The sequence below is a fragment of the Raphanus sativus genome, chromosome 5 (assembly GCF_000801105.2).
Source record: "Raphanus sativus cultivar WK10039 chromosome 5, ASM80110v3, whole genome shotgun sequence".
NCBI classification, from domain to species: domain Eukaryota; kingdom Viridiplantae; phylum Streptophyta; class Magnoliopsida; order Brassicales; family Brassicaceae; genus Raphanus; species Raphanus sativus.
Genome location: NC_079515.1, coordinates 29,474,556 through 29,498,676, shown reverse-complemented (window position 1 = coordinate 29,498,676; position 24,121 = coordinate 29,474,556). Strand labels below are relative to the sequence as shown.

Below are 24,121 nucleotides of genomic sequence, written 5' to 3'. Positions count from 1 at the left end.
TGATAATCAGATAAAATTTTGATATTTTCATGTCTTAGGGTTTCAGATATTTTCATGAACTTAAATATTTTCAAGTATTTTTTGTATTTTGGGTATTTTTTAAGCTGGATCCGATATGACCCAAACCGAATCTGATCTAAAACCAAACCGAACTCGTTATCTAAGACCGGAACTGATCCGGACCAGTAAGACCCGTACCCGAACCCAAACCGATAAATTAAAGTTATTTTATTAGATCTAAATATTTAAGATCTGAAATATCCGGATCCAACAAAACTCGATATGAACCCGATCCGAGGATCTTAATGTCTAGACCTAAATCTTTCATTTGAATTCGCCATGCGATTTTGAATAGTTTGATATTTTTGAGAAAAGTGATGTTTTGGACAGCCATTGGTAAGGTTTACAGAGCCAGTATATTTTTTTAATGAAATAAAATTGTGTACGGTACTGAATAGGTCTAATTATCCCTACACATTTGAAGGAATATACTATAGATTATGCATTGTCGAAAATGATAACTTTTAATAGTTAGTGTTAGTTTTCTTAGCTAAATATTTTTGTTTATTATTAGGATTTTATTTCTTAAACATTGATTCCAAATATAAACTTAAATATTAGGTGAAAATATATTCTTATATATGAGAAATTTCCATAGTGGTAAATATTTAGAACTAATAAAATAAGAAATAATATCTTAGTTTATATTTATTTTCTAAAAAAGTTAGACTATTAATTATATTGTTAATAGTTTTAATATTACGTTATCTTTCAAATTTTAGTGTGCTATATATATAATCTCGATATATTTTAATATATAGGAGTATCTAATAAGGTGATTTCCGTCGTCAAAAAAATAATCTTATATCCTTATGAGAAAAAATAAAAATTTACACAGTTTATGAAATTCAGTCATCTGTATATGCAATACACATGCTACCGTATTCTTGGTTACATATTACCTTTGTTAATAATATGAAAATATGAAAATATGCACAATTCAATGTCAAATTAAAACTTATGATTTTTCCTAGCCTTCTAATTGTATCATGAATATGTAAAACACTAAATAACACATTCAATACAAGAAAACAATCTGATTCTCGATGGAGTTCCTGATATAAATAAAAAGCTTGTCGAGAATTCCCGACGATTAATTCGTCAAAAATACAACTTAAAAAAGTCATTAAGAATTCGATGGATATTGTAGCCGTTTGAAAATTTGAATATTTTCGACGTCTTGTCTATAGAAAAAATTGTAAAAATATATGGGGAATCTGTTAGGAGTTTACTCAGATTTTTGTCTTACAAATAATATTTTTTCCTCATTCATTCACAAGTCACAAAAAGATTTATGTTTTCTTCTAATTAAATTTATTATTGGATGGATCGATCTCATATGGATTAAAATACAAATTTACTCGCGAAAAAATACGCGCAAAGTTTTCAAAAATTAATGGTGTTAGTTCAACGACAACCGGAAGAACTAACAAACAGTAAGTTGATATATCCTTTCTCTAGTTGTAAGAATAATATGAAATTTAAGAAAATGTAATTTTAAAACTATTTCTATTGAACGCATTTAGTGATATAGAGTGGACTATCTTGAAATTTTTTTAATTGTCACTTCAGAAATTAACTTTTCTATATGCTCTATGAACTGATCGGTTGGTCTATGGAAAAACACATTTAGTGCTACAAAGTGGAGTAGCATAAAAGTGTATCACACTACTTAGCCTATGTTTGTAATATACTTTCCTACTAATGACATGTGATGGACCGATCATCTATTACGATCTACCATGTTAATTACCTTGACCAAAACTCAGATCTAAATTGGTTAACTAGTAATAATTTAGTTTCCAGAAGAAAAAATAACTCAAATAAACTAAAATCATGATTAGTAATTTTAAGAGAGATAAAATTTAAAGCAAGAATAATTCTACAACCCTTTATATATGTTCTAAATCTGACTAGAAGTTGTAGATGTATATTTTGGATGAAAATTAATCACAAGTCCGATATAATGTCAACCATTAGACTTGTGCTTTATAACAAATTAAGCATGTAAACATAGCACATGCATGAAGCATGTATTATAATTATATTGTATTTAAAGTGTACTGGTCCGTAGAGAAAAAAATAAGTTTGGAGAAGAGAGAACAACGAAGAAACCGAAGACAAGAGACGGTTTGAAAGAACATACTGAAGTAATTGCTAAGTGCAACCACAAAACATTCACACTCGTGCTATCTCGGGAACATCTCATGTTTTAATATCCCAATTAATTATATCAGAAGTAAACTGTATGTCAATATAGCTTGGACTTTTAACTAAAGATCTTTGAGTTCACACACATTGCCACTAGCAAAATTTAGTTTCAAACCCCATAGTGTTTGACCCATCTTTACAATGTTTGATCTTGCAATACGCAAACAAATTTAAAACTAGTATCGGTAACTTAACTGGTTGGCCATCTTTTTAGCCAAAAGATAAAATATAACTGGTTGGAATATGGACGACAAAATTAAAGAAAATTACAAATATGTTCTAGTCACCTACTAGAGATCTTAGGAAAAGGTGCATTGTTTGATTTTGTTCAACCAAAAAAAGTTGGAAACATTTAGTGACATATGAGTTCTAGTATTCAACCACCGAAAAAAATACTTAGTAGCATAATGCGTTTTTTTTTTTTGACATAACGCGTTTTTCATGTAACAGAAACTCACAAAATGACCCAAAATGAAAATAACTCAAAAAGTTAACTGTTATGCATATCATATATATAGTTATGCACACCTCGAGTCTCAGAGAAAGGGTGCATACCGCTGACGATACCGTCCGATGAGTTTACCATCATGAAAAGCTTACATTTGCAGCTAAGAATACGGTGGGAGGCTTTCTCATGGTCTGGCAAGAGGTGCTGGTAACTAGAGAAGGCCACAGAACAAGCACATAAAGGCATCTCAATCCATAATACTATTATAGTGTTAAAATCATATTATCTTAGTGCAACTTCAACATTAAAAACATTGTCATCTTAATCCAATTCTAGAACCTCTATAAATTAATAATGTTGGGACTTTGAAATTTTATTAATTTATAGAGATATTAATTTACAAAAGTTTCCTTATTTAGATTTTTTCTATTTTTAAATATTTTTATTTATAAAAATATATATATTTTTTATTTTACCGTATGTACATTATTTAAATTTTAGAAATTTGACTTTCATATTGTTTTATTATCTTATTTTGTGTATATTTTTATGTTACATAGAATTGTTAAGTGGTTTTCGGTATAATTTTACCAAATATTATTAAAATATATTGAAATGTTAAGAAAAACAAAGAATTTTCATTGTGAATATAAAACCAACAATATAATATTTAGCTTGTACTTATATAAAAATTATATATAGATAGATTATTAATTTATGATTTTAAGGGGACTATATATTTACATAGAAGTTTTAAAAATATTATTATCTTATTATTTTATCGATTTGTGTTATATTTAACACTAGCCCAATTTGGGACCGGCAAAATTTATTAATTTATAGAGATTATTAATTTATAGAGTATTAATTTATAGAGGTTCTACTGTATTTTATTTTTGATTATTACAATAAATTTCTCCAATCCAACACTAAAATTCCACTATTTTATTTTAACACTATACTTTCATACCAAATTTAATATAAAATTATTAGTGTTACACTAAAATAGTATAACCTTTAATGTTGAGTTGGAAAAGTTTACATCAAAAACAGTGTGAAAATTACACTAAAATCTAATCTATTAAATTAGAGTCCTATTTTTATCTACTGATAAGAAGTTGTCATTTAAATATTAAATGGTCATACTAAAAATAACATATATCATAATACCATATCCAAACAATATATTTGTGCAATAAATCCAACTATCAAACATCCCTCAAAACACATTAGTTAATTTGAAATGAGTACTATTGTAGTTATTAAACAAATAAAGCCCAAAATCAAAACGTTATTTCAAATAAATTTTTCATAGAAAATTCTCATTGTTAAAATATAACTACAGTTTTATTTTTTTTTTCCAGAAAAACTTTACTTTGTTCAAAAAGAAAAACTATACAGAAAGCTACACTTAAAACACTTATCATTTTGTATTTCACTTTTTAATTAGTCAAACTAAAATAATTATAGCACCCACACAAATTATGTAAAGTACATAAAACACATATGTATGCTAAAAATAACATTTATTTTTAAATCAGTTAAGATTTAGTAAAAATATATATTTTATATACCTCAAACAAAAATTTCAACACAATATAAATTATTACCAAAAGATAAATATCACATAGGTCTGCAAATAAAATAAAAATATGTTTTACTGAACAAAATATTATCTGAAAATTTTACCGCGCTTAAAGCGCAAGTAAGAAACTAGTAGTATTTTAAAGTTGGGTTGAAAAGGAAACAAATTTTTAGAGAAATAAACTGGAGAACGACTTAGAGCATCATTATTAGTGGGATGATGAAAAGTCCCTAATCTTTTCTTTTCTATTTTTTCTTTTTTTTGGTCATGAAACCATAAGGAACATCCCTTAATTAGGGGTTTTTCCCCATTTCTTCTCCCTTGATCCTAAGGGATGGCTTAAGGGATACCAATAATCATGGTCTTAGATCCACGCGTCCCTTCCTCCGCTTTATTTTCTAAAATTAATATTCAACCTTTTATGTCCATTCATAGGACCATAGCAACAAATGAGCAGTCTATAAACTATTTCAACATTATTACAGAACATATAAATAATATATCCCTTTACAATAACATGATTTTCTATTAAAAATAGAAACAAAAACAAAAACAAAAACAAAAACAAAAACAGCATTCGTGCAACTGTGTTAGAAGTGTATATATGCATGAATTGAGAAGTATATAAAAATTTAGCGAGAAAAAAATGAGCAAACGAAAATGCAAATCAAAAAAAAAAAGACAATATTGTATATAAAATAAAACAAAAAATATATACATCTACGTAAAATCTTTTTAATTTAATAAAACAGCAAAATACACATTGACACATTGCCTTTAGAAAAACAATGACACATTGAAGTGTAGATGAATAAGAAACTGAGGTCACCATTCCCAAGTAATATGTTTCTGAAGCAGAGCCGACATGGAAACGAGACCACCAAAGCAACTGCTGTGTTAGATCACAACTATTTCCTTTCCCAAAGCCATCAATATATTATCCCCAAACACCTTATTGTTAATCAATATATTATCTCTCTCCATACAAGGGTATGTATCTGATTCATGCATATAATCCATTTCATACGTTGTTGTACATAGGTTAGTTGGTATAGTGGTGACCAATATAGATTCACAACTATTAACATTTACACTTTGATACCTTTGGTATCCAACTAGGTAGTAACTACACCCTGTGCAGGGTGAAATTTTCATTAAATATTGGTTTTTGTGTGAACCATACTTTTGATTAATGGGTCAAGGTCAAGTACAATAAACTCTCTTAAGATCTACTCTGCTAGAGCATCAGCCAGTCTAACAAAGTTCTTGAGCTTTGAAAAGAACCGATATGATTGCAATTCCATTTGCAGTAAGCGCAGATAGAACAAAAACCCATTATAAATTTTGATTTGCAGATAGAAATCAAATACCCAATAGAATACCATAAATGATAAATCTCTAAAATTAGGGTTCCAGGAGTTTATCCATCGGATAAGTTGATGAGAAGAGAGTCTGACTGGACGATTAATCTTCTGAATTCAAGCTCTTGAGCTTTTAAAAGGACAGGTTTAATTGCAATTGCTTCCGCAGCAACGGTCGATCTGACTGCAATATATTAATAATGTGATTGAAATTGAACATCTAATAAGAGAAACCATTTATAAACCAAAAAGAAATTACAACAATCTTTCCTAACCCTACAAAATCAAGAGAGAGTTTTTTTGGATGATACACTTTTCAATACTGTTCATTGATTTGTTCTAGTCTTTTGCATTACCATCAAAAAAGAAATTCATGTACAACATTTCAAAAAATTGGGCTTCTGACACGTCTAATGAATTAGTGATATAAAAACAAAAAAAATATATTAAATTTTATTTGTCAACTCGAAAAACAAGAATTCAAATGTCGATTACAAGCTCGATTTGAACAAACGGTAATCTAACATAACAATACTAGTTTGGCTCAACCAGCGCACTGACGTGTTCCGCTAGAAAGCTCTATTATCTTCAGATTATCAATTCTCGTTCTCAACCATGGATGGAGTTCACCTTGTTGCCTCAATTACTGGTACATCTTATTTTATCACTGTAGTAGCTGATTCTTGATGATCTCCTCAAGTTTTTACTCTTCAATTCCTACAAAAAGAAAACATAAAAATTAACCTGTTAGATGACTAAGGAACCACCGAGCACTGGGATGATTAATCTTCAACCAATCTCTTCGTCGTTAGCCGCCCAACTGGCCCAATTTAGCTAGCAAAACAACACCTTGGTCGGACAAGAAAACCTAATATGGTCCCAGATGCTCTTCGAGGCCAATCTTCGCTGGAGAACAAGGAATGACCAAAAAACGAAACTGAAAGCATTCAGAAGTCACACGCATATAATCTGAAGCAGAATGATCCAGAATGCGAGACAGATGGGTAACTAGAAAGAAGCCGCCAAAGAAGTGGAGATACTGACATAGACAACAAGGACCCCCAACCTTTAGCTCCACACATGAGAATCCCAAACAGCCCTTGACAACACAATCAACAGATAAGCCAGGGACGATCTTATATATGAAATCTGCAGTCTCCCATGAACGAAGGCAAAACTGCATACTGTGACAAGACACCAAGCCACAATACACGGAAAGCCTTACCAAACCACTCAACATCGACCATTGTCGCTACTAGAAGATGAAGAACATAGGAGATAACCCATCACACGAATTCGCGCACTAACACTGCCTCAAACAACAACCGAACCTACAAAAGTTAAAAATGAGAACCATTGTGGTTCTAACCTTAAAATCCAATTCTAACTCCCCTACAACCACCGTAGCCTCGTTATAACTTCAGGCGGCAGACGGCGGCTTCAGGACATACAATATTTTTGCTTTTAAAATAAAGGAACTCTATAATAAAAATGAGTTTTACTGTAATGTATTTCTTTAAAATAGAGATCTCTAAATATAAAGTAAAATATAGAAGAATACTATTTCTTTTTCTATATATAGAAAAAACCTATTTTAGAAGCAAAAATAGAGATAAATTAGAATGGTTTTAATTCTAAATATTATTATAAAAACAAAAATAAAGATGAGTTGGAGATAATCTTATAGTGTATACTCGTACATCCATAGACCCACCAGTGCGAGTCCCGATAGTTTAGTTTCTTTTTTGCCTCTTCAACTTTCTTCTTGGATCTTTTCACCCTACTTACCTCTACGTAGCCTTTCATATCATCATGAATATTTTCCACCGCTTCGTCACATCTCAAACGTTACATAAATATATATTATATACACTCACACACCCATATATATACACACGCAAATTCACATCCATATATCCTCTCTCTCTCTCTCTCTGGGCACAAATCCATCAACCACAGCTACGGTGCCTTTCTTCTTCTTTGTCTTCTCCTCGAAGTCATGTCTAATCCAGCTTGTTCCAATCTCTTCAACAATGGATTTGACAATACAAACTTCAACTATTCCACTTCTCTCTCTTACATTTACAACTCTCCAAACAGCTTCTATTACCCTAGTACCACAAACCCTAATTACATGCCTCCTACTACCACTACCACTACCTCCACTTTCCCTAACTCACCACCGCTCCGAGAAGCTCTTCCCCTTCTTATCTCAAGTCCCATAAGGCACCAAGAACAACAAGATCAACCCTTTTTCATGAACACTGATCACACTACCTCTTCAAACTTTCACGATGATCCTCATGATGTAACCGTGGATCTGCATCTAGGGTTACCAAACTACGAGGTTGGTGGGAGCTATATTGCTCCTGAGACAACAACCACCGAGGAGCAATATCAAGATCATCACCAAGAAGTGGAGGTCACAGTCGAGTCCCACCTTCATGATGATGATGATCCTGGAGATTTATACAAAGGTCATCACTATTGGATCCCTACTCCCGCTCAGATTTTGATTGGTCCTACACAGTTTTCTTGTCCTCTTTGCTTCAAGACATTCAACAGATACAACAACATGCAGGTACTACTCCATTGATTCAAGAATCAAATAATAACTCATTTCAAGATTTGACTTGTTATTCAAAACGGATTTTAAATAGTCCATATCTTTTGGTTGGTCTAATAGAAACATTTACAAACTCGCTATTCATTTATGGATATTCGGATATTTAGGTGTATCTCTAATAGTTAATTTTTTTTTTTGGTAACACCTCTAAGTTGTAACTATCAAGTAGTTTTAGCAGTTACTAACTTACTACTATGCCGTGATGTTTTTATTAACTCGAGAATAATTAACTCTTTTACAAATTTGATGGTACACGTCAACTCGATTTCAGGGTGTTGAATGATGGTGCCTATTTAACAACTTACCAAAGTCAGAAGATCTTCTTTAACCAACAGTCTTTTTGTCAGACTGAATCTATACAATCCTGAAACATGCTTAGTCCTCCTCCATCTTTATTGTCTCTTTTGATTTTTGTGCTCATAAAACCCAATAAAATAAGAAAAAAAGAATACTATAAAACGATAAGAAGAGTTAAAGTCTAGCAGATTATTTGTGCCTATAGACTTTGTTTTGTTTATAGATATACTAGGAAGAGAGTAATACTACCCAAAAGATAGCCACAGGGATTAAAGTTATTTCATATGCCAAAAGCAAACTTTTACATGAAATAAAGAGGAGTATATATGTACAGATTGACAAAAAAATGTGCAGACCTTTACATATAGTGTTTTCACATTTACATCTTTTTCTGTTTGGTTAAAGTATTTTACATCTTATATAATATTCGGATTTTGTTTGGTTTATGTTCATATTTTAAATTTATTGACATTTAAAAAGAATATGACATTATAAATGTTTTAAATTGTTTGAAATTTTACAAAGCTGAAAAACTCACACCAAAATAAATAAGTTTGGCTTTGCGTTTGCATTTAATATGTTTGTAAACAATGATAAATGTAAATTAATATAACTAATTATTGTTGACATATACTATTAGACAAATACCTGCATCTGAAAGAATCCAATCGGCTTTCGGGTTTGGAATCCTATTGACTAGTATAGTCTTTTGTTGAAGGAAAAAGAATCCAGTTGATAGTGTTATAATACCTAACAACAGTAGGCTGTAGCATTTATCCTAAACTTAAAAAGATATGAACCAATACTTTGTAATACTGATAATTCATTTATGATTGATGACATCAAAACGCTTTCATTATAGATGCACATGTGGGGACACGGTTCACAATACAGAAAGGGACCAGAGTCACTTAGAGGAACACAACCAACAGGAATGCTAAGACTACCATGTTTCTGCTGTGCACCAGGCTGCAAGAACAACATTGACCACCCACGAGCCAAGCCTCTCAAGGACTTTCGAACCCTCCAAACACATTACAAACGCAAACACGGATCCAGACCTTTTGCTTGTCGCAGGTGTGGCAAAGCCTTTGCAGTAAAAGGAGATTGGAGAACGCATGAGAAGAATTGCGGTAAGCTTTGGTATTGCTCATGTGGCTCGGATTTTAAACACAAGAGGTCTCTTAAGGACCACGTCAAGGCTTTTGGGAATGGTCATGTTCCTTGTGGGATTGATAGCTTTGGGGGAGATCATGAGGACTACTACGAGGCTGCTTCTGATATCGAGCAACAAGATGATTGCAACAACAATGAGTGATAATTATGTTTCATGTGTTCTGTTTTGTTCCCTCATGCATTGAATTTGTATGCATGTGTTCTTTTGCTTTGGTCATGTTTTGTTTTGTGCTTGTTTTTCAATTAACCACTCCTTTGGTTTCATAATACTTACATGTTTTTAATGCATAAAAATTAAGAAAACTACATTTTTCCAAACAAATATTTTAAATATATAATTTTAAAATTAGTTAACCAATTATAAAAAAACTTAAAATATAATTTTAAAATTAGTTAACCAATTAAAAAACTGTAAAATCTAATTGGTTGCATAGTTTCCAATAAAGTTAAAGTTAACTTTAAAATCTTAAAACTCCATGTAAATTTAAATATAATAGTCTTTCTAAAATATTATCTACATTAAAACAGAGGGAATATAAGTTAGTACAGATTTTGTTCTGATTCTTGAGATTGAGATGGTTTATTTATCCTTAATGTTTTGTTATAAATTGGATGCCAAAAAAAATTATCCCGTTTTAAAATGATCAGTTTTTTGTCATCTAATTTTATTAAAAGCCCAAAATGAACAGCCCAACTACAAAGTCTTACAATAAAGACCCAAAATGAAAGGCCCAAAAATAACAAACAAAAACAGAGGACATCTCTTTGCCACGTATAAGTTAGACTTAACTTCTACGAACGTTTTAAATTAATTAAGTTCTACTATAAAATTGATTAACCAGACAACTGCACATATCTGTGAATTTTAAGCAAACAAAATTTCTGTATGTGGAAAAGGCGCAAGTTTATTCACATACAGTAATATATAACACGCAATATAGTTAAATTTGTTGGAAAAAGAGTTATATTTTCAGAAATAAGGTACAAGAGGATAGCATAGAGGAAACATAAATCGTTAATTATTAGACAAATTACACGTTTTGAGAAATTAGTCAGAAGGGTTAGTTTTTAAAACAAAATTTGGGCACTTATCCATATTGTTTAAGCACCCATAAAACACTAACCCTTGAGGACTGTTAATCGCCGTCTAGAAGTTCATCATCTTAGCCGTCCAAAAGTGGAAAAAAGTCCTAAATCCTCTGCTAATCAAGAAGACTCCGCCGATTCTAAACTAATTGTGATACAAGAAAACGATAACTATCATTCAGAGTCATACCTTGCCTCGCAAGAAAGACAGAAAAACAACCTGTTATTCATTCCACATTGTAAAGACACCTCCTGGATTTGACCCCTGACCATGCTCTCCAGTACTCCATCCTCCGTACCCTGTGGCACCACCTGAAGGAGGCATATCGTAATCAACTTTAACCGTGGGAAACTCTTCCTCAGCCGATGTTCCTACTGCGGAGGTTGACCCAATACCAATCCCATTGTTTCCATAAACTTCTGAAGTGTTGCTATTATTATCAGAGACAAATCCGTGAAGCAAACCAGGGTTACTCTGAAGATAAGCATTGTAGAGTTGGGAGCTATGACTAGAGGACTGCAAGTAATTGTTGGTTTGTTGCTGATGAAGATGAAGCTGTGTCTGGATGTAACTATAGGAATCCTGAGGGTTAGTATTATAATGTGAGACATCGTTGTTGTTCTGCAGGGTAAGTAGAGGCTGGTGATGAAGATGCTCAAAAGGTTGTTGAATGCTTAGTGGGTAAGGTTGAAGCTGAAGCCCAGAGCTAGAGCCGCTCGCTGCACCATACTGATGAAAATTTGAGCTGAGGGCTATCATTTCCTCGCGTTTTCTTGATGATTCTAGAGCTTGAGCTTCTTTGAGCCGTTTAGCTGCACCACCTCCTATAGGAAGTGTGTTGCTCTCTAGGATAGCTTTTACATCGTAGCGGTTAATCTCAAAGTTTGTAACCGCGTTCAGACCTCGAAACTTTATTGCAGCTATGTCGTATGCTTCAGCCGCTTCCTCTTCTGTGGCTGAGCAAGGAAAATGAGAATATAAGCATGGAAATCTATTCACATCTTCGATAAAATATAACTTGTATAGAAATCAGCTTTATTTTTGCAATATTAAACTTATCTCTAGATCTAATGATCTTTAAACAATTTGACATCGATCTTGTATAGTGCGGTTCATAGATTAAAGTAGTATTTAAAATTTCGACAAATAATTTCCTCGTAATTTTAGAAGGTGTTAAGTGTAACAGATAAGTATTGAAATAATGGTTTATATAATATGATAAAACAGAATATACTTACTGAAAGTTCCCAAGTAGAGATCTTTGTTTCCAGCAACTCGGCCAATCCTTGCTTGCCATCTTCCATGTTGATGATGCCTTGTTACTCCGCGATACATCGATGCACCACGCGAGAATCCGCTACTTTTCCTAAAATGATAAAGTTCTTTGATTAGAAAACTAACACCGTATATATATCTATGCAACGTAACGAATACGTTCAAGTCTAATGAAAAAGTGTTCATACAAACCTTCTAATAGCAGCCACAAACTCTTGTCTCGTCATATTTTTCATCTCCTCAACTTCCTTCTCATAGTTAGTAATCTAAAATATGTTAAAACGTAGGAAATTATAACGATATATTATCAATCATTATACCGTTTAGAAACTTAGCAATATATAACCATGACAATTTGAAATAACTTACCGGAAAGTTGGTAGTAGTAGAGGGGCCCCAATATTTAAGTGCAGCTAAATCATATGCTCTTGCTGCTTTCTCTTCTTTGTCATACCCACCTGAATGTAGTTATAAATTTATAACCGATTAAAAAAATCTTAAATAAAAGTATATATGATGGAGAAAAAACAATATTTAATGTATACTCACCTAAGTAGACTGTAGAGATTTCGAAGAAGTCCAAGATTCAACCATCAAAGCCATAAGAATGATGAGGAACATAAATAGCATACAGAAAGTCCAAATTAAATATTTTTGCAGAGATTATGAGACCACAAGAGGAAACGAATTAAGCAATTAAGAAATTTATAAAACACATGACTACACTTACCTTGTCTTCCTTTCCTTGATTGTCCTTCTCTTCTACAGGTATTATCCCAAAGATGCGCTTCATATCTACCGGTCCATCTATGTCTGTAATAGCCAGAGTAAAAGATAAAATATGTATATAAATTTCGTTACTAAACTATAAAATAAAAAGTTTTCGTTACTAAACTATAAAATAAAAAGTAAACAGAACTTTAGACCTTGTAACACCACGATATATAGAGGTTCGTTGTCCAAAAGTTTCCAAGGTCCGTCTCGGCGCAGCTTCAACGATGGCTATCCCACTTATATTAGTAGAGCTGCAACTATTATCCACGCTAGTCTCACCAGGCGAGGCTTTAACGGCAGCCGCTCCAGCAGCGGTGGCTCCGGCACTTCCCATTGAAAGGGTGAGTGATTGCAAATTGTGGGCACTCTCTTGAAGCTCATAGTTATTAGGAGTGTTGGAGGCACAAGTGACAACGGTAGGTAACAGACTATTTGTTTGGAAGTAGTAATCTGAGTCACTGGTTTGATGAATGTCGTTATACGGTACGAGGTTGTGGTCGGCTTGATGATTGTCCGACTTGCTAACTCCCAAGAAATCAGCCACTTTTGGAATCTCTCCTCCTTCTCCGCCTCCACCGTGTGGATTGATCATATTCCATTCTGAGAAAGCATACAATGCTTTTGTGAAAGCAATTAAAAACAAGAATCTGAAAAAACGGATGATATAAACACGTCCGTTTTTTAAACATGTGCTAGTACATTCGACTAGATATAAATAGTTACTCTATTATTAATGAATGTAGAATCTAGACCCTCATAACAAATATATATAAATGAAAGATTTTCAAATATACATGAACATATGTATGTGTTTGCGCATATACCTTGGTTTTGAAAAGGGTTGTCAATATTGTCGCTGACCAAGCCGAGATTGAATTGAGAGGTTTGTGAGTGGATGTGAGGAGGCAAAGAAGAGTGGCTTGGTGATAGAGGAAAAGCAAGCCAGTTGTTAGAATTCATTATCTTTCCTTCCTTTGAAATCAAATCTTAAATCACTTTGATAAAATCTGCAATATAAGGGGACATAAATTGATCAGAGAGGTATCATAAGATAAAAGAGAGAGAGAGATTTAAGAATAAGAACTTTGTGAAGATGAATGTTATGATGAAGAGAGATTACCAATCAAGGATAGAGGGGAAGTGTCTTGTTTTGCTCTCTATGTATGGCTGCAACGCAGTCGCAAACTTGTACTTTCTCTCTCTAAACACACACTGTCTCTCCGATAACTTGAGGGTTTAAACAAAGTAGACAAAGATATTTGTAAAACTCCTAAAAATAGAGGGATTACTCTTTAGGAAGCTAAACAGGTTTTGAAGTTAAAACTATTACATTGAATCTTTAAATTGTTTTTTAAAACCTCAACAAAGGATTGCCCTGATTTTTAATATCAACCATTAAAATGATGCACGAATATGTGTATAAATATTAAATGGAGTTTTTATATGATTGCTATCACAACCACATTTTATTATTACAAAATAAGAACTTACTCATAAATATATATATATATATATATATATATATATATATATATTAGATAGAAATATAGTTAATATTTATTAAGTAGTATATGTACAACCACACGTTATCATATGATCACAATAATAGAATGAAATGAGGCTATAGAAAAGTGACTAAATTAAAACAACTGTTACAGTTCACATGTTTGATCATGTATACTCTTTTTGGTCAAAATGTTTGTATCTGGGATATGATATTGCAATAAATTTGGGACACGAGTGTCGTGAATAAGACAAATCTACGCTTCCAAGAAGAGAAAATCCAAACCCTAAAAGCAAATAAAATCAAAATCACTTACTTATTAAAACAAAAAATTTACCCCACTTGGATATTGGAACTCGCGTTCCTCGTTTATTGCGATTAATGACTCCCAAAAGCCCAGCATTCCCACACTCTGCGAATCATCTCTCACTCTCTTACCATTGACCATTCTCTCTCACTACATACACATGCACTTACATGTCCCTAAACATGTGTAAGCCCACGGCTACGTATTCGTATACGTTTACGTGTGACATACATGCAATCGCATTGAGATGACTCAAAGGTACTATATACATACAATTGGATCGACCCTTTTAAACTATGCTAGTATATTTGTAGATCCCCGAGTTTACTCTTTTGCATGTGTAAGGACATACAATATTATATACGCCTGATTATATAGCGCATCATTTGTTAATACTTACAAAGAATATTTGGAAAGAGTAAATGTCAGTCTTCGTTGATGTTCAAAATAATTGGAATATATGGAAGAGGGAGAAAATCATTTAAAAGAATAAAATTATTTAATTCATTTAGTTTTCATCTGTAAAAAGGATATTAGAAAATGAAAAAGAATTGGGGTGGATTTTGTTTTGGTTTCCCGAGTTTAAATCTGTTGACTGATTGATCGGACTTCGCACCCGCCAAAGGAAGATATTGTTTAGTAATTTAAGATTGAATAAAAATAATTTAATAACTAAATATGTCATATGCACACTAGCAGCTTGTATTGTGCTAGGAGAGTCGACCCTCTGTTTAGTCGCATGCCTTTGTGTCGTCCATAACCAGAGCCGGCTCATAAACATTTTAGGCTTCCGGGCAAAAATAAATTATATAGCTTTTTGGCAATTTTTCTTTTGAAAATTAGTTAAAATCTAAAATTTAATATAATTATTTAAGCAATTATATTATTTTGTATGAAAATTTTCAAGATAAATTTAGTTTTTAAAATATACATAACTAAATTTAGTTAAAATATATTTATATTTACATTTTTATTTATTAAAAATTTAAAAAAAATTCTAAAAAAAAACTGGATCCTTGGGCCCTTAGGCGGTCGCACTCCCCGCCCACCCATCTAAGCCGCCCCTGTCCATAACACCGTTCCTATATATCTCTTTGGTAAACACACTGCTCATTTTTTGGTAAAATATTAAATTTCTGTAAATACACAGTTCTTGTTATTGCATGCGTAATTATAAATTATACTATAATTTTATTAAATTTTATATGTATAATTACTAAATTATAATAATTTTATTTAACACTAGACACTATCTATATTCCATTCCACTCAACAAGAAAAGAAAACGATTTCCCATTAATATTTTAGCAAAAAAAAAAAAAACGATTTCCCATGTGAAGACCACTATACGTGTAATCTACTTCTTTCTTTTGGTTTAATCAGCTTTTTGTTGAAAACCTAAATAGTGTAAATAGTCTTTAACCGCAACTAGACCAACTCGGCATTAGTTTATTACTCTGCTTAATAAGATAAATTATACGTTTATGCATACATTAATTAATATATACTCCATTTAAATATTATCAACATCAAAATAACACACACACACACAGATATATATATATATATATATATATATATATATATATATATATTATATCTACAGCAATTAAACAATGTAACTCAACATAAGTTCTGTTGTTTGTAGATTTAATTTTCTATTTGCACAAATACAGTATACTATCAAAACAGGTCTAGAAGTCTGCTCAAAGATTTTTTTTTGTTCTCATTCCTAAGAATGCCATATACATAAATCATTCAGTCTTTTCTAACGAAGTTAATAATAGAAAAGGAATTATAAGAAAAAGATGGTTCGTTTCCTTTTTTCGCTTTCTTCCAAACTGAGCTTACTCGGACTGCAGCGTCTCAGATATTCAATGCTCCCAGAATCTAAAGAACAATAATCAAATAAAGAAAATAATGTGACAGTGATCAGCTGATCATATGATTGTATATGCACGGAAACAGTTATCTGATGCATACCACTTTAAAAGATTTAAGTAAAATAATAGACAAACAAAAAGGAATCATATGTTGCCATTGGACGATATTTTCCCGCCAGATCAAGAGCAGTTTTCCTAATTTCAGATATAGTTTATAAATGTAAAAATTAAGCCATGTCTATAATCTAAAGATCCAGAAATGAATTTATACATTGATAACTATTCAAAGAATTATAACAATTAGAAGTGAAATTAACAACTACACCTATCCAAAATATTTCTTAACTATACAGAATATACAAAAATTCCAAGAGCATTGACGCTTTATTATCTTGAAACGTTTAGTTCTGTTGGTTTCTTTAAAGAGGTGAATTGTTCTATTCGGGACAGATTTCTCTCTACTTCCCAGGAACCAAGTCAGGTTCATCTTTGCTTGAGTTGTAAGATCTGCTTTTCCTTTATTTTTATATATGCTCTTTGTAATAAGTAGCTTTTGCAACATTATAAAACTCTAAAAATAGTATAAATTTAAAATTTACACTAAAAACGTCTAGTTATAAAACAATTATTTTGTAAAATACTTACAGAATCATGTTTGGATCTTTAAGTTGATAAATCAATGTGATAAAGTTATCTCCAACTCTACTCAATTTTCTACTTCAAACTCTATTTTGGAATAAAATATTTCATTTAATATTCAACCCCAAAATAAAGTAATAGTTAGATTACTCTTTTTATAAAGTGATATTACCTATTACTTTATTTTGGAGTTGAAATTTTTATTTACTTAAGAAATGGTCTATAAAATCTTAAATAAAATAAATCATTTAGGAATATTATTTTTAGAATAAAATATGAAATAATAAATTTGAATAAAAATCAATCCATTTTGGAATTACATCATTTTAGATTAAAAATAGAGTAATATATTAGAGATGTTCTAACAAAAAAAAGTAAAATGCAATGTTAAGAATCAGACAAAAGACAAGAAAGTGCAAATGTTTATGATAGTTATAAATAAACCGAGTGATTAGAAAAATAATAACTTGATATAATAGAAATAAACACAAATTTATATTATTATTACATATCAAAGCTTGAGCTGTGCATAAAATCCGGAATGCAAAATCTGAATCGGATACTGAAAATTCTGATTCGTTACCTGATCCAAAATGTAAAAGTATCTGAATAAATTTTGTAAGGTGAAACAAACATATTCAAACCAAAACAGATAATCCAACAAAATTGAAAATAATAACTAATAAAATATAAACATATGTAATAAATTCAATTATAAATTCAATATTTATTTTGATATCATATATATAAATAAAATTTTAAATTTAAATGAATATTTTAGATATTGAATTACCTATAAATAAGTATTTCATAGTTTGCTTTTTGAAATAACACGTTTTTAATGCATATTATTTATAAAATATATTTGTTTTCATGTTTTATTTAATATTTTATTGTTAATTTGTCAATTTAATAATTAGATTACTCTATACTCAGTTTAATTACTTTTTTTGTTTTTATTTTTTATTTTGGATATATTTGAAACGAACTTATATAACCCGAATCAAAACAATGTATATTTTTTTATCGCTTTAGAAATTTATTATAATTTAGAAAAGAATTTAAAGTAGTATTATTATCTTAATCTATCCTGTATTTAAAATATTAAAATAGAATTTAGAAAAGTGAATCTGAAAAAGGTGAATCTGAAAATTTGAAATATTAAATCTAAATTCAAACGGATACTTGAATATCCAGTCCTACCTCATAATTTCAGGCTTTGCTGAAAAATAAAACCTAAAGAATATATACTTACATAAATTAGGAAGAATCTAAGGAGTTGAATGTGTCGAGAAGAGTGAAGAAGGTGGTACACTTTGCTGACTTTAGTCACCGGCCAGGCGGCCACCACCGGTGTTATGACATTTTCTTATTATTCGCGACGTTCCAGTTTTTCCCTATTTTAAATTATGATGTATCAACAGTCACGTCTATATCACTGTGAGATGCTGTGGGCTGGATGAGGTGGGAAGAAGGAATCGATAAATTATGTATCTTCTTACGTCTAGGAATTTTAGATATCAGTTCAGTTCAATTTGGGTAGTTAGGGTATCAAATAGTTTGAATATTGGGTTAGAGGATCTATTTAGTACTTGACATATTTTTGGTTCGATTCAGATAGTAAAACTAAGAACCGGAAAGTACTTGAAAATATTAAGTTCTTATTTGTTTCTGATTCCAGTTAGGATAATTTGGATGTGTAAAATATCAAAAATTAGGATGATTTAGTAAAAAATTGGATATTTCGGATAATATTATCCGGTTATTCATATAGTATCAGATATTTACAAATAGTTTATATAATTTATAATAATTTAGTTATTTCTCAAATATTTTTGGTACTTTTAATAGATTTTTAAATTATAAATATATATTTAGTTATATTATATCTATATATAATTAATATTCCTATATATTCAGATACCCATTCGATTTCCGGTTCAGTTCATGTTTGGTTCCAGTTTGGTTTGGTTATTTCAGATATAGAAATATATGAACGATTCGGTCCAATTCTGATTTCAGATATTTCACTTCGGTTCCAATTTAGTTTTTTCAGTTTCATTTTTTTGTCCAGTTCTAAAATTTTTAGTGTCCTCATCCTAGCTGTCAAAGTAAGAGCTCTCTCAAAGATTATACCAAATCTTCTATTTTCCCTAAGGAATCAATTTCGTAAATATAGACAGACTATTATTTGTTTTGGAAGATTCCACTAAAAGTAGACAATCATCAGTTTGCATGTATATTTGGAAAAGATGTAACTATATAACTTTTATCAATCTAAATATTGATCCTAGAGACATTCTCGATATCCTCATATTTGGTTGTGGCATGACATTTCTTCTCATGTTCATGAAGAGATCAGACTTTCATAATCTACTCAAACTCAATCTACTCAAACTCAAGACTAATGAATTTTTTTGTTGTCGTTTAAAACTCGAAAACTTTACAATACCACATAAGAACCTGACCATTTTCGACACTCAAAACATAAGATAAGAGTCGTACAAATCTAAACACATAAGAGAAATTCATTACATAAAATAACCAAACAACATAAAAAGAACATGATCATCTTAGTTACTAGATCCCTTTCCAAAGAACCATATCCTATCATAGCTTTCAATCATTTCTTCGTTCATTTTAATTCTCATAGCTTCTTGTTCCATCTTTTCAAACCCTTGTTTCTTGAAACTCAAAGTGATCCACCATACTTTGTCGCAGATCCTTAACATCATTCACAAGTTCATCATGTTTTGCATCCACCTTTCTTATCTCATCTATCACGGCTTCATTGGCCCATTTGAAAAGACGCCGCTCCATCTTTTTCTATTATCAAACACAAACAAGATGATTCTCTCTTTGAAAGCAGCAAAATGACAGTTAGCTCAAAAATAACATTACTCATCTTTTTTGAGTTTTAATGGGCCCGATATAAAGTTGGGCTCTGGATAAACTAAAAATAAAAATAAAAAAAGTTGGAAGCTAATGTTATTTTTGTTTGGGCTTGGCGGGAAAATCATTTCCCTCGGAAAAATAAAAATCCAAATCTCCAATTCCTCGACTGCCGTTAGGGTTTTCTATTCTCGTCTCGTTTCCAGATTCCACCTCGTCTCGGGTAACTGTGGAAGGAATCAATCATGAGGAGGAATGTAAAGCGAGAATCTGAAGCATCCGGCGAGGGGAGAGATGTCGACGAGTCGGGGCGGTTTAGGTTTGTGAAGAAGGAGAAACAGAGGAACAAGGGCGGCGTAGAAGTAGATGACTCCGTCCCAATCGACGAGCCTCCGACTCAGCAAGAAGAGCAAGGGATTTCTGATCGGAGGATTCTCAGATCTCAGTATCTCTCTCTTATCCACAAAATCACCGGTACTCTCTCTCTCTATGCTCATTGATTGATTTCTCCTGTTTCGTTTTTAAAATTAGGGCTTTTTTTTTTCTTTTGTTTTTTTTGCAGATTCTAAAGATGATTTGACGAGAGTTGATTCTGACAAATTCTCCAGAATTTTCACTGAATTTGAGACTCTGCACCAGAAAGGTAAAATACTTTTTTTTTCTTTTTTTTTTAATAATTGAGTTCTGTCTTTTTGCTGAAAAGACTTTTCAATTTCTTTCTGCAGTTCAGAAGCCAAGAGAGCAAGTTGCAGATGCAGAGGCGTTTCTTGATATAGCAAACACCATTATGTCTTCGCTCAAGTCTCACTCTTCTAGCGGGGTTTCTCCGGCTGAGTTTGTTAATGCTTTGGTCAATACGTTTGGTCAGACTTCTTTAGGAGTTGATGATGGTGCTCCTGCATCTATGAAATGGAAGGATCTTGGTCTTGCGGTCTGTTCTACTGTTCTCGTATCGTGTGGTTGTTCCACTATGTGAGTTTCTCTAAATTAACATTGACCTGCTTTGCTAGAAGCTCAGCATGTTCTGTTTATTTTTTTTAAACAAAGATTTATTTTTTTGCCTATTTCATGATATCAGGTTGGGACCTATGGACACTGAACTCAAGGAAAGGAAAAGGGCAGTCTACACTAAGCGTACAAAGCCTGGTGAAGGCGTTCGTCCTGATGAGGTAAAGATAAGAAACAAAAGAGCTGACTTTAGTCTTTCAACTTGTTGATTGTTGTGTAGTTTGGAAAGATAAAGAAACAAAAGAGCTGACTTTAGTGCTTTATACTATTCACCCAGGTGGATGATACACAATCAGAAGAGAAAACGGATACAGACAAGAATATGGCGATAATGTTCAACATCTTAGGGCAAAAGAAGCGCGTGAGGCTTGAAAGCTTGGTGCTTAACAGAAGATCATTTGCTCAGACTGTAGAGAACTTGTTCGCTCTATCTTTCTTGGCCAAAGATGGACGAGTAGAGATCATTGTTGATAAGAATGGTTCTCATTTTGCATGTAAGATCAAATTTTCCATCCTCTCATGTCTGTTTCTTTTTTGGATATTCAAACCGTTGCTCTTACATCTGAATCTCCTGATTTGTCTTCAGTGCCAAGAAACGCACCCGCTGCAAACCTTGTGATGTCGGGGGAAGTCATCTATAACCATTTTGTGTTTAGATTTGATTTCAAAGACTGGAAGGTAATAAAAGAGAATCTCACTTGGTTATATATAATCTTATTGTATCCTGAAGTTGTCTTATTTTTGTGGTAATAAAACAGCTGATGTCTGAAATGGTGCCGGTGGGCGAAGAGCTAATGCCACACAGAGAGACTGATGTCGCTTCATCTTATCGTCCCTCTGCATCAGCAGACTTCCCACAAGATTCTCAGACAACGCCAATAAGAAAACTCTCGAGAAACCGAGGTTTGGTTGTACAAGAAGACTCTGTTGTTGAAGATTCTCCTGACGTCGAGGGGGATGGAACACGCAGGAGATTAAAGCGGAGACTCGCTTGAGAAGATGAGTCGTCTCGTTGTATGTAGTATATAAGAGTAGAGTGTTAAAAACTCCTGATGCTGTATGGTTTTGTGACATTAACTTTTATGTGATTGTTTTGTTCATGGTAGGAGAGTGTTAGCATCTAAGTGGCTATCTCTTGTTTAACTTTAAATACAGCCACTAAAGCTGGTTTGTTTTTTTCTTCTTTTATTTCAACAAGAAGAGACATTAATCTAGGTAATGATTAAAACCAAAACACCAAGTTTGTAAAATCAAAAGGCTGAGTAATACAAATAAAAACCAAACTATAATTAACTTAGCTATTGAATCCTAACACCAAACAGCATGAACCCTCCTTTCTTCACCTCGGATTTGGTTTCTTCTTCTAACTTGGAGCTAAAGAAGTTTTTTGTTTTCATTTCTTCTTCAGAAACGTTACGAACCATCTTGTTTACTCCCTTGGGCTCCACGGAACCTTTCTCCGTAAAGTAATCAACATCAATCATCAAGAAGCTGTTGCTTTGACCTTCTAAGGTCTTGAAATTGCTCGGGACATCGCAAGTGTAGAAGACAATAACATCTTTCTCCTTTAGATTCTTCTCCTTGACGAAACCGTTCCATCCTCTGGTAAAGACAAAGCTCTGGCTACTCTTCCAGTAACAATACCTAAACTTCCATTGTCTCATCGCCCTGTCATAAAACACAACCTCAACATCGTCCACAGCTCCTCCTCCTCCTGTTTCCCCCTCTTCTCTCTCGTCGGTTATGAAAGGCAAATGCCTCACCGCATGCTTCTTAGGTATCACAAGCCTGTTGAGCTTCCCAACATCGCTCGGTGTCAGTTCCTTGTTGAAAAGCTCCGTGCAGGAGAAACACTTGGTTGATTCTTGTACACCACCACCTCCTAGGCTCTGTTTTGATCCCACCATGTTGATGTTAGCGATGGCTACCATCTGAGATCTTACTTGTAGATGATCGCTGAACTTTTTTACGTAAGTACTGTCTCTGATCATGTTCAGCACAGCTTCCGTTGTGTGGTTATTTTGAAAGTCCGGTTCGTGGACCGTGATCTCAGACCAAGGGAAGTTCCGGTGCGAGTTAGCGTCAAAGCCTCGGAGCTTGATAGATGCGCTATCGTAAGCAGCAGCGGCTTCGGCAGCGGATTTGAAAGTCCCGAGCCAAATCCTTTTATGGTCTGCGTAAATCTGAGCGCCCCAGTGACCGTTCTGTTGCTGAACCACACCTTTGTATTTTGTTGTCGCGGTAGGGGAGACAGTAGGTTTCATGCGTTTGGCGAGACGCAAGTCACTTGAGACAGAAGAAGTATCTGTCCTTGTGTTGGCTTCATGGCGGCTTGTCTCCTCCTTGAGGATATTCATCGCTAAAAGAAACAAAAACAAATCTTAGAAACAAAAAAAAAGAGACGCAGACAAAAAGAGTATTTGAAGGAGAGATTTGAGAGGAGATTAATGTATCCTTATCGATGATTCTTTAGAATGATACAGTTTCCATGTATTGTATTTGTTTCTACCTTTTCTGAGGTAAAAAATGGTAAACTTGACAGAGTTGTTTCCATGTTTGTTCTTGTTTCTAACTCTGAGGTAGAATATGGTAAACTTACAGAGTAATTAATTACGCCAGAAGTTGTTTATGGTAACTTTCCCTTGTTAATGAGATTCTTTTTATATGTCAGATATATTTTCTCCGTAGAAAAGTTAATTTTCCTTGAGGATTAAGACAAATCTGGAGAAAATATTCAAGTTTGTAGTAAAGAAATATTTACTTTTTGTCTTAATTTAGACATTAGTTGCGAAACTTATATCATGTCTCATGTCATGTGGTTTCTTGTTAATTTTTGTTTCTGGTTCTTGTTACATCTGAAAAACTACTGATCAGAGAAATTAAACAATCAACCACAATTGACAGTTTCTTTCTTTACATTGCATATTCAAGAAGGATGACCGTTAATAACAGTTCCTTCTTTACATGCACATAGATTTAAAAAAAAAA

At 32.5% G+C, this 24,121-nt stretch overlaps 4 protein-coding genes across 4 annotated transcripts; 2 read left to right on the top strand and 2 right to left on the bottom strand.

Annotated features, from left to right (window-relative positions):
* Positions 1-7,658: 7,658 nt before the first annotated feature.
* On the top strand, positions 7,659-9,906 carry LOC108858726 (zinc finger protein WIP5-like). Its single transcript, XM_018632607.1, has 2 exons — positions 7,659-8,246; positions 9,451-9,906. The coding sequence occupies exons 1-2, from the start codon at positions 7,665-7,667 to the stop codon at positions 9,904-9,906; spliced, it is 1,038 nt and encodes a 345-aa protein (XP_018488109.1). The 5' UTR covers positions 7,659-7,664.
* An 899-nt stretch (positions 9,907-10,805) lies between these two features.
* On the bottom strand, positions 10,806-13,895 carry LOC108860717 (AP2-like ethylene-responsive transcription factor PLT2). Its single transcript, XM_018634572.2, has 8 exons — positions 13,725-13,895; positions 13,053-13,500; positions 12,857-12,939; positions 12,676-12,684; positions 12,496-12,584; positions 12,319-12,392; positions 12,090-12,217; positions 10,806-11,807 (listed from the first exon to the last, which is right to left on the bottom strand). Exons 1-8 carry the CDS (start codon positions 13,858-13,860, stop codon positions 11,074-11,076), a joined length of 1,701 nt encoding a protein of 566 aa, XP_018490074.2. The 5' UTR covers positions 13,861-13,895; the 3' UTR covers positions 10,806-11,073.
* A 6,352-nt stretch (positions 13,896-20,247) lies between these two features.
* Positions 20,248-22,257, top strand: LOC108859291 (non-structural maintenance of chromosomes element 4 homolog A). The gene is made up of 7 exons (XM_018633179.2): positions 20,248-20,599; positions 20,688-20,768; positions 20,851-21,097; positions 21,204-21,294; positions 21,411-21,627; positions 21,720-21,811; positions 21,892-22,257. The coding sequence occupies exons 1-7, from the start codon at positions 20,371-20,373 to the stop codon at positions 22,126-22,128; spliced, it is 1,194 nt and encodes a 397-aa protein (XP_018488681.2). The 5' UTR covers positions 20,248-20,370; the 3' UTR covers positions 22,129-22,257.
* Positions 22,258-22,431: 174 nt separating this feature from the next.
* LOC108858725 (AP2/ERF and B3 domain-containing transcription factor At1g51120-like) lies at positions 22,432-23,490 on the bottom strand. The gene has a single exon (XM_018632606.2). The coding sequence runs from the start codon at positions 23,488-23,490 to the stop codon at positions 22,432-22,434; it is 1,059 nt and encodes a 352-aa protein (XP_018488108.2).
* Positions 23,491-24,121: the final 631 nt, after the last annotated feature.

Bases quoted from the DNA above. Each gene is read 5' to 3' on its own strand.
- LOC108858725 (XM_018632606.2), bottom strand. From the start codon at position 23,490: ATGAATATCCTCAAGGAGGAGACAAGCCGCCATGAAGCCAACACAAGG.
- LOC108859291 (XM_018633179.2), top strand. From the start codon at position 20,371: ATGAGGAGGAATGTAAAGCGAGAATCTGAAGCATCCGGCGAGGGGAGA. The intron at 20,600-20,687 runs GTACTCTCTCTC...TTTTTTTTGCAG, and splicing joins TCTTATCCACAAAATCACCG to ATTCTAAAGATGATTTGACG. The intron at 21,098-21,203 runs GTGAGTTTCTCT...TCATGATATCAG, and splicing joins TCGTGTGGTTGTTCCACTAT to GTTGGGACCTATGGACACTG.
- LOC108858726 (XM_018632607.1), top strand. From the start codon at position 7,665: ATGTCTAATCCAGCTTGTTCCAATCTCTTCAACAATGGATTTGACAAT. The intron at 8,247-9,450 runs GTACTACTCCAT...CTTTCATTATAG, and splicing joins ACAGATACAACAACATGCAG to ATGCACATGTGGGGACACGG.
- LOC108860717 (XM_018634572.2), bottom strand. From the start codon at position 13,860: ATGAATTCTAACAACTGGCTTGCTTTTCCTCTATCACCAAGCCACTCT. The intron at 12,393-12,495 runs GTAAGTTATTTC...AACATATTTTAG, and splicing joins CTACTACTACCAACTTTCCG to ATTACTAACTATGAGAAGGA. The intron at 11,808-12,089 runs GTAAGTATATTC...TTCCTTGCTCAG, and splicing joins TCTCTACTTGGGAACTTTCA to CCACAGAAGAGGAAGCGGCT.